The sequence below is a fragment of the Chenopodium album genome, chromosome 7, assembly GCF_948465745.1.
Source record: "Chenopodium album chromosome 7, dcCheAlbu1.1, whole genome shotgun sequence".
In the NCBI taxonomy this organism is placed as follows: domain Eukaryota; kingdom Viridiplantae; phylum Streptophyta; class Magnoliopsida; order Caryophyllales; family Amaranthaceae; genus Chenopodium; species Chenopodium album.
Window position 1 is genome coordinate 75,367,540 of NC_137840.1, and position 9,724 is coordinate 75,377,263.

The following is a 9,724-nucleotide window of genomic DNA, read 5'->3' on the forward strand; positions in this document are numbered from 1 at the left end:
GGTTCCAAACGACATTATATGACCCCGAGATGTATTTCCTAAAATTTCAATACTGTTCGGCACCGGGCCACGAAAACTCCAAAAAATCTCAAAAAGCGTGGATATATCTTTCAATTTTTAAATTTTTTGACTTTTTTTCGCCCATAAATAAAAATTTCCGAAATATTTACCATGGTCTCTAATACCTTTCAGGAGTCCAATTGGGTGGGTGGAACCATGCAATTTGTCTTTAATTGGCCAATTTACCGGTTTCCAACCGGTTTACAACTTGCGCCGATTTCATTAACTCAAGCCTACCACAAACATTTATGACAACATATAATGATCATATATGATTCCAAACGGCATTATATGACCCCGAGATGTATCTCCTAAAATCTAAAGGCTTTTCGACACCGGACCCCGAAATCTCAAAAAACGTGGATATTAGCCTTCAATTTTGGATTTTTTTTTTACTTTTCTTCGCCCGGAAATAAAAATTGCCGAAATTTTTACCATGGTACCTTATATCCTCCGGAAGTCCAATTGGGTGGATGGAACAACCCTATTTGCCTTTAAACAGCCAAATTACCGATTTACAACTTGCACCGATTTCATTTGCTCAAGTCTACCACGAACAATTATGACAACATATAATGATCATATATGGTTCCAAACGGCATTATATGACCCCGGTATGTATCCCCTAAATTCTAAAGGCTTTTCGACGACGGGCCCCGAAGCTTCCAAAATTTCTCAAAAAGCGTGGATAAAGCCTTTAATTTTGGAAAATTTTTACTTTTTTTCGCTCGGATATAAAAATTGACGAAATATTTACCATTGTCCCTAATACCCTCCGGGAGTCCCATTAGGTGGGTGGAACCATCCAATTTTCCTTTAAACGACAAATTTACCGATTTACAACTTGCACCGATTTCATTAACTCAAGCCTACCACGAACTTTTATGACAACATATAATAATCATATATCATTCCAAACAGCGTTATAAGACACCAAGATGTATTCCCTGGAATTTCAAGACTTTTCGACATCGAGTCCCGAAACCTTCAAAATTTCGCAAAATGCGTGGATATTAGTCTTCAATTTTGGAATTTTTTTGACTTTTTTTGCTCGAAAATAAAAATTGCCAAAATGTTTATATGGTCCCTAATGCCCTCCGAAAGTTCAATTGGATGGATGGAACCATCCAATTTGACTTAAAACAACCAATTTACCAGTTTACAACTTGCACCGATTTCATTAACTCAAGACTACCACTAACATTTATGACAACATATAATGATCATATGTGATTTCAAACGTTATTATATGACCCCGAGATGTCTCCCCTAAAATTTCAAGGATTTTCGATACCGAGTCTCGAAATCTCCAAAATTTCTCAAAAAGCGTGGATAAAAGCCTTGAATTTTGGAATTTTTTGACTTTTTTTGCCTGTAATTTAAAATTTCTGAAATTTTACCATGGTAATTAATACAATCCGGGAGTCCAATTAGGTCCAATTTTCCTTTAATTGGCGAATTTACCGTTTACAACTTGCACCGATCTCATTAACTAAAGCCTACAACATACATTTATGACAACATATAATAATCATCTATGGTTTAAAACATTATTATATGACCTCGTGATGTATCCCCTAAAATCACAAAGCTTTTCAACACCAGGCTCCGAAACCTAAAATATTTCTCAAAATGCGTGGATATTAGCCTTCAATTTTGGAATTTTTTAACTTTTTTTCGTTCGAAAATAAAAATTGCCGAAATGTTTACCATGGTCCTTTATATCCTTTGGTAGTCCAATTGGGTGGGTGGAACCACCAATTTGCCTCTAAACGGCCAATTACCAGTTTACAGTAAAACTTGCATGTTGCACCGATTTCATTAAGTCAAGCATACCACGAACATTTATGACAACAAATAATGATCATGTATGGTTCCAAACGACATTATACGAACCCGAGATATATTCCCTAAAATCCCAAGTCTTTTCGACATCGAGTCCCGAAACCTCCAAAATTTCTCAAAAAGCGTGGATATTAGCCTTCAATTTTGGAATTTTTTGACTTTTTTTTTCACCCATAAATAAAAATTGCCGAAATATTTATGGTCCCTAATATACTCCAGGAGTCCAATTGGATAGGTGGAAACATCTTTTTCTTGTTTCCTGTTTTTGATTTTTAATTAAAAAAAAAAAAAAAACCCAAAAATGTGTCAAACAAGTCCTAAGATGTCACAAAATATGCTTCAAATATTGTTCCAAAAAAAAAAAAAAGCTAAAAAAAAATGTCACAAAATAAAATGGCGGGGCTAGGTTTATAATTCTAGAAGGGCATGTGACGTGACAACGAAAAATCCAGAAGCAAAAGTTGCGGGAATAATCTGGAATCACCTTAACGGTTGAATCTCTCTCTTTCGCGCTCCTTCTTCTACTCCATCATGTCAGTATTTAAACACTCTCCAGAAAAATCCATTCCTTATTACTGGGGAAAAAAAAAACTTCAGATTTTTCTGCAATTCACAAAATTCAAAGAGCTCGTAGCAAAGCTTCAACCTAATTTTCCTGGGTTTGTGGACTGATTTTACACTGTTAACTGAGTAATTGGGAATTGCGGATCGTTTGGCGGTTTTTAAACAAGCTGTAAGTTTTCTCTCGATTTTGTTTTTGGCGATTAAATTTTATTTACAATGCTGCAGTTTGATTTTAGGTTAGAAATGCTGTTAATTATGTTTCTATTGATGATGTATTCAATTTCATTTTCTTCTATACGATTGTGTATTGTTGCTTTGTAATTACCTAATTATCTAATGTCGGTGATCAAAAAGCCAAAATAATACCTAAATTTGATAAGTTTTGGCTTAATTTAACAATACTAGGTCGCAAATTGCATATTCTTACTCAATTTTGTACTGGGCAAATTAGTTATACTCAACGGGTTCAATTCCGAAATTGTGCAAATGAGGGTAGTTGAACTTGATTATACAAATATCAGACTGTGTAAACTTTTTCTTGTTGCTTGGAAAATAATTATTGATTATGGAAGACTGGAGGTTGTTCCGGAACATTTGTGCTGAAGAATATAATGAATTTTGGGTGGTCAATTGGGGTTCTTCAAAGTATTGATGTTTAAATGAAGGTAGATTAGATAGGAAAGTACCATTGAAACCAGCAAAATTACCTTCCGAATTGTCATGATTGTGCATAAAATACAGAGTTGATATGATTTGGTACCATGGAGTATAAGGTTGATTCAAATATTCAGTAAAAGTATGGATTGATGTTGATTCTTGTCCAGTGGAAGATTTAAGATTAGTTTGTTTATGGTTAAGTTGGTACCCTGGAAATTTTCGTCCATTGGGTTTAAGTTTATTGTTATGGGAAAAGTTAAGAACCTAGCATCAATATGTATTTCATCTGTCTGAATTCAAGAGTTACAGCAGAGGTTGTCATCTTATATGAGATTGTTATGATTTGTGGTCGAATTATTATGATCACCCTTCTCTTAGTTGAGTGATGGGAAGAGTGTGGGTACAATTCAATTATAGCAGAAGTAAAACTATTGGGTCGGCCCCTAGCTCGGAGTACTTAGAGGTCTTGTATAGTTGTATGTATTATTTTACACCCTATATATTAAAGCAATAATGATGAGCGTATCTTAAGCAGCTCAGTGATTCCTAGCTCTTGTTTTTAGTTACCATTCCCTTCAAGGTTAGAGATTATGTTGCCTGATGCATTAGGTAGCACATTCACATGGTCACGTTGCTTGGAGTTCTGCTGTTTTTTTTTTTCACGACTTATTAGCATCATTGAATTGTTCATTTTTATCAAACATCTTTGTTACTCCCTCCGTTTTTAAATACTTGCTCCATTTCTCCATGCGTGGAGTTTTAGGAGAAATTGGAGAAAGTAATAAAATATGGAGGTAGTGGGGTTGGTGGAAGAATAAAAAATTGTAAAAAGCAAAAGTAGTGGAGAAATTGGAGGTGAGAGAATATGAAATGAATAACATATGATTTTTTTGGGTCCACTAGGTGGTAGAAATGAATTAAATATTGTAAAAAGTTTCCAAATAAGGAAATGGAGCAAGTATTTAAAAACGGCCGAAAAAGGAAAGTGGAGCAAATATTTAAAAACGGAGGGAGTATTTGAAAGAGTTGCAGCTTGAAAATGATGCATCACGGTATTCATGGCAGATTTTGTGATGGAAGGGCAGATTTAGGGCCTTTAGTTAGAAATTATATCCTGTGTTACATGGCCTGCCCTAGATATCTTAACAGTCAATATAGTTTTGCTAAGGTGCTCTTTTTTTCTCAGTATGCATTAGAACACTTGCATTTGGAATTTTGGATATATAATTTGCCCATGTTAACTGTTAAAAGTGCTTTGTGATCCTCATACTTGTTAATTTACTCACAGTTCTGCTGTTTGTTCTTGTTGCAGCTGTTTTAGTGACATATCTACTAGACTAGCAAGGTTTTGTCTAAAACAAGTGTAGTAAAGATGAATCCAATTTACAGAGGCATTAATTCTTACCCTTATCAGACAAATCAAATGCCTTCTACTCAGTATTATCACCCAAGCTGGGAAGGTGTTCCTCAAATGAAGGAAGACCCACCAAGCTCCTCTTGCATGCCTGAGTATTTTCCTCCCAATTACGGTTATCCAGCTCCGATGCAGTGCCATAGTTGCTGCTCTCATGGTCAGCATCCTACTTATTACAATTTCAGACCACCCTGCTCTCATTTCCCACCACCACCACCAACTTACAATCACTTTTGTGGTGGCTATCCTCCTTACCCTCAATTTCACCCTATGTACTATGCCCCACCTCCAAATTATTCCATGGAGCTACCGAAATATGAATATGACAAGAGTGTATTGAGAGATCAACATCATTGCTGTGAATGTTCAAATCATCCATGCCACATGAAAGGACGGAATAGTGTCAAGATTGAAGAGCATGAGCCAGATGTTGAGGCGAAGAGATCTGAATCATTGTTTCCTGCTGGTGCAAAAAACTTTCAATCTCCAATCATGTGGATTCCACCTGAATATTTGATGAACAAAGAGCAGCCGAGAAGGTTGGTGGAAAATGAGGCCAGTGGACAACAAGTATTTCCGTACTCAAAGAAGCCTCTGGTGCAATGGGGACCTAATGAGACAGAAGCACAGGATAATGAAGGCTTTCTAAACAGGAAGCATCACCAGAATGTACAATCAGCAGAAGATGATCCAAATGTAAGGAATGGATGGTTCCCATTGGACTTAAACCGCATCAAACAACTAATGGATGGTGGAGATGCGATGCACAGTCGTGGCCAAGAGAATAGAAGCCGGAACGAAATTGAAGGCTCTGCATCTGGTAGGACACCTTACCAGAATGTGCAATCAATTGAACAAAATCCAAATACAAGCAATGGATGGTTTCCATTGGACATGAATAGAATTAAACAACTGATGAACGGTGGAGATGCGATGAAAAGTGGTGACCAAGAAAGCAGAAACTTGGGTGAAAAGAATGCTCGTGATGTGGTAAACAAAGATCTAAGTAAGCAATACCCTGTCATATGGATTCCTAATAATGCCCAGATGGAGGATTATTTAAAGGGCCGGGAGAATAGATCTGCAGGGAAAACCACTGCTGAAGAGTCTCCTGCTTTTAATGATGTACCCAGAAAACTTGAGCACATTGATAATGAAGCAGAGAAAGGGAGGACTAAAGCAGGAGATGATGGCAGTACAGTTGGAACTCAGGGGACTGAAAAAAAGAGTAATGTGAGAATCATCCCCGTAAAGCAGTTGGATGAGTCTGTTGACAAGTTGTCAAAGAAAGATGATGATCATAAGGTTGATGGAGCACCAGTGAGCAAAGCAAGTCAGGACTCAGCAAAAAATTGTACCAGCAAGCAGTCCACTAAGAAGTCTAAGCTTCCTCCGATTTGCTTGAGGGTTGATCCACCAAAGAAAAAAAATGGCAATGGAAGCTCAAGGTCTCCTAGTCCTCCTGGCAACAAAAAACGACAAATTTTTGAGGAGTCCAGCTCCGAGAAAGGTAATAAGCAACCAAATTTAGAGATAAAAGTCAAGGATGTAGAGGAGAAGATACTTGGCCAGAATAAAAGTAAACCTTATGGTGCAGGTGACACAAAAGAAGGCTCACAAAATTTGAAAGATGAGCTCAGTGCAGAGAATATGGTAATGCAACAGGCTGATATTGATAAACCAGAAGATAAGAAGGGTAGTGTTGATAAGGTGCAATCAAAAGGACCACAAGCAGCAATTGCTGGTGGATCTAAGCAAGAAAGCAATCAGAAGAGAAAAGTCATGTCAGATATGGAAGCAGCTGTTGTTATACAGTCTGCATATCGTGGATACAATGTTAGAAGATGGGAACCAATAAAAAAGCTCAAACACATTGCCAAAGTTCACGAAGAGGCCATTCTGGTAAAAAACCTTATTAAAGATCTCGAGTCTCGTGCCATAGAAGACAAGGAGAAAGTAGCTATTGGGGAGACGATAATGAATCTGCTGCTGAAGCTGGATTCTATACAGGTATACAATTGGCTTATTTTCTTCTTTTCCTTTACATCATTTCCTTTTTCTTGGCACGTCTTCCACTTATGTTTTAAATTAGTCACCATATATATTTTTATCACATAAGTTATGCTTACTTTTTTGAGTTCCAGGGATTGCATGAAAGTGTACGAGATGTCAGGAAATCTGTGGCAAAAGAGTTGATTAGTTTACAGGAAAAGCTTGACAACATAACGAGCCAAAAGTGTTCTGGCTTTGAGAAGGTTAATGAAAGTGTTGGAAAATCTTCTGAAGGCTCCAGCTTACATAGAGATAATGGTGCATCTGAGAGAGAGGGGATTAACTCAAATAACATATCTTCAAGTCAATCTCCTCTTTGTCAGGATGTTTTGGGCGGTTCTCAAAGTAACAATAACACTAAAGAAGAATCAGTGGTGGAATCGGAATCACAAATAGGACCTCAAGATGAGAATGTGATGTCATCAGCAAGAAGAGATGGGGATGTTGTAGCAGCTGGATTGGTTTCGGAAATAATAGAGGAGCCGAATGCAAGTGATAATGTCCAGGGACAATCACCAATAGAACCACCTGAAGAGTCGCTAGTCAATGCAAATCCTGTAATGGACACAGTCGTCGAGGATGATATAGTATATGAGAACAAAGATCAGGAATCAAATCTACTATCTGAACTACCTCAAGAGGTTGTTGAGCAGGAGTCTTTAGTTACCATGAGCCCTGTTAAGGAGACAGCAGTGCAGAATGGTCTGGTCTCTGGAATTAAGGATCAGGAGGAACATCAGCCATTACTGCCTCAAGAGGTCAATGAGGAGTTGCTCTCTAATGATAACATCGCTGAAGACACAGCAGGGCAGAGTGACATTGCTGGGAATGGGGAGCACGGAGCAGATTTTCTCTCTGAACTGCCTGTAGAGGTTGTCGAGGAAGACGACCAAATGGAGATTTCACTGACAGAGCATGATTTAGGCGCTTCAAAGCTCAGTTCTCCAGAAGATGGCAAGGAGCTAACTGAGGCTAAGACTTCAGGAAACTCGAACAATGATCAAGAGTTGGATCAACCTGGCGAGGGGCTAGAAGCAGGAAATGAGAGAATTGTAGTCAGTAAGCATGAAAATCACGAGGCCCTTGAAATGTCTAGCGAGGAGACCATAAATGGCCAGGAAACTGGATCTAATGTTGTCCCTGCAAACATTGAAATGCCAGTTCTGGAGGAGGTAGACAGCAAGCTTCCAGAATCTGGTGAAGGGGAGGTCTTTGCAGTGGAACCTGGTGTTCCGGTAGAAGGTGGTGTTGAAGTCCCACCCCATAAAGAAAATGAGGACGAGTTTAGGGTGGAGAGGTTAGAAAGCAATGTGGAATGTTCTTCAAGTACTACATCACTCATAGATCCATTTGACTACAATGAGTATACATCAGAGTTCTTATCTGGTGATCAGGGGAACGAGTCTGAAACTGTTAAGCCAGAACTTCCAGAATCTGATGTGCAGCAATCTAAAGAGAAAGAAGGAACTATGGATCCTTAAATGATCGAAGCTCGGTTGTAGGAGAAACAAAGGATGAGCAAATTGATAAGAAAATAGTAGAAGAGAATGAGAAGCTAAGAGAGATGCTGGAAAAGCTACTTGCCGCTGGGAAGGAGCAGCAAGAAGTCATATCTAGTTTGAATGGGAAGGTGAAAGACTTGGAAAAGAAGCTTGCAAAGAAGAAAAGCGTAAAATCAGCAAAGCATCCAAAAGTTAGTCTCCCGTTCTTCGTGTGGGAAACCTGCTAATGGCTCACCAAGAGAAAGGTCACTAGGCATTGCATCCTGAACATACTCTTGTAATGTTGAATTTGTGAGTGTTTGTATGAGTGCTGTGTATTGGAGTGACTTTCTGTGATAAAGTTGAAATGGTTGTATATTTTTCTCTGTTACAAATAAAAGAACAGTTTTCTGTTTTTTTGGTAGAAGCTCCTCTTAATTTCTGCAAATCTGCAACAGTTAAATTGTTCAATCTTGTGAACCTGATCATCACTTGAGTAGATGGCTTGAAGGAAATTGAATTTGAAAGTTGGGGTTTGTTAGGTTGCCTCTGAATGACTGACTGCTTTAAAGCTAATTTTACAAAGGAAGGGTTATTTTTTTACAAGGGATTCTGTGTTTTATTTACAATTTTACATAGTGTTTAGTTGTTTACCGGTTTTTTTTTTTATAGCTTTGTCTACAATGTGTTATGTACGGGGAGAAGTTTTTTTTTTTTTTTTTTTTTTTTTTTTTTTTTTGGTGTTTAGAGAGCCACATGTACGGAGAGAAGTAAAACTGAAAAACTTAATCTCAAATAGTCAAATTGTATGTGAAATGTTTTAAAAATAAAATACTCGTAACAATAAATCATAGGTCAAAATTGTTTTCGTAACTCCAGCTTAAATACTTACATAAGTATATAGTACATTTTTATTTTTTAAGGAAAATATATAGTACAATTTAATAGAAAATAAGAAAATCTATATTTTTATTGTGAATAGACTTCCATCAATCTATATTAATTTACATTACAATCAATTAATCATAACCTTATAGAGATTAAAACCATATAGTACCAGAAAAAAAAAAATAAAAAAAAACAACTAAATCCACCTGAAAAAGAAAATATCTCTACCATTATAATTTGCATTATTGCATATCATTTACGTTATTGCCAAATAAATAAATAAAATTGCAATATTGCATATCATTTACAATCAATGACATATAATTTGCAATCAATAACATATGGTAACAAATAAATTAAAATTATTATGAATTTCTTTTTATAGGCAACATTATTATGAATACTTTAGCTGTCCAGTACATAGCAAGGGTACAATACAGTTTATATATACTCCATAGTATTTTTTTGAACAGTAATCCGTATAAATTAATTTTGCTTATGGTGTTTTTTTTTTTTTTCCAACACGGTAGAAAAACCCAGCTGTGCCATGCCATTGTATGACAACTGTCAAATTCTACAAAAAATAAATAAATAAATAAATAAAAATAAAATGAAAAAGACAAAAAACAAAATAAAAAATCAGACCGTATATATACACCATCACTCTCATTATCCACTCTTCTCGGAATTCACCACACTCCTGCGCGGCCATTTCCTCTCTCTCCTCCCCGCCGCCGCCTCTATCACCACCACCACCACCTCA

General features: G+C 36.9%; 1 protein-coding gene across 1 annotated transcript; it reads left to right on the forward strand.

Annotated features, from left to right (window-relative positions):
- Window positions 1-2,378: 2,378 nt before the first annotated feature.
- LOC145638591 (BAG family molecular chaperone regulator 6-like) lies at window positions 2,379-8,201 on the forward strand. Its single transcript, XM_081689579.1, has 3 exons — window positions 2,379-2,638; window positions 4,439-6,550; window positions 6,685-8,201. The coding sequence occupies exons 2-3, from the start codon at window positions 4,499-4,501 to the stop codon at window positions 8,071-8,073; spliced, it is 3,441 nt and encodes a 1,146-aa protein (XP_081545705.1). The 5' UTR covers window positions 2,379-2,638; window positions 4,439-4,498; the 3' UTR covers window positions 8,074-8,201.
- Window positions 8,202-9,724: the final 1,523 nt, after the last annotated feature.

Bases quoted from the DNA above. Each gene is read 5' to 3' on its own strand.
- LOC145638591 (XM_081689579.1), top strand. From the start codon at position 4,499: ATGAATCCAATTTACAGAGGCATTAATTCTTACCCTTATCAGACAAAT. The intron at 6,551-6,684 runs GTATACAATTGG...TTTGAGTTCCAG, and splicing joins TGAAGCTGGATTCTATACAG to GGATTGCATGAAAGTGTACG.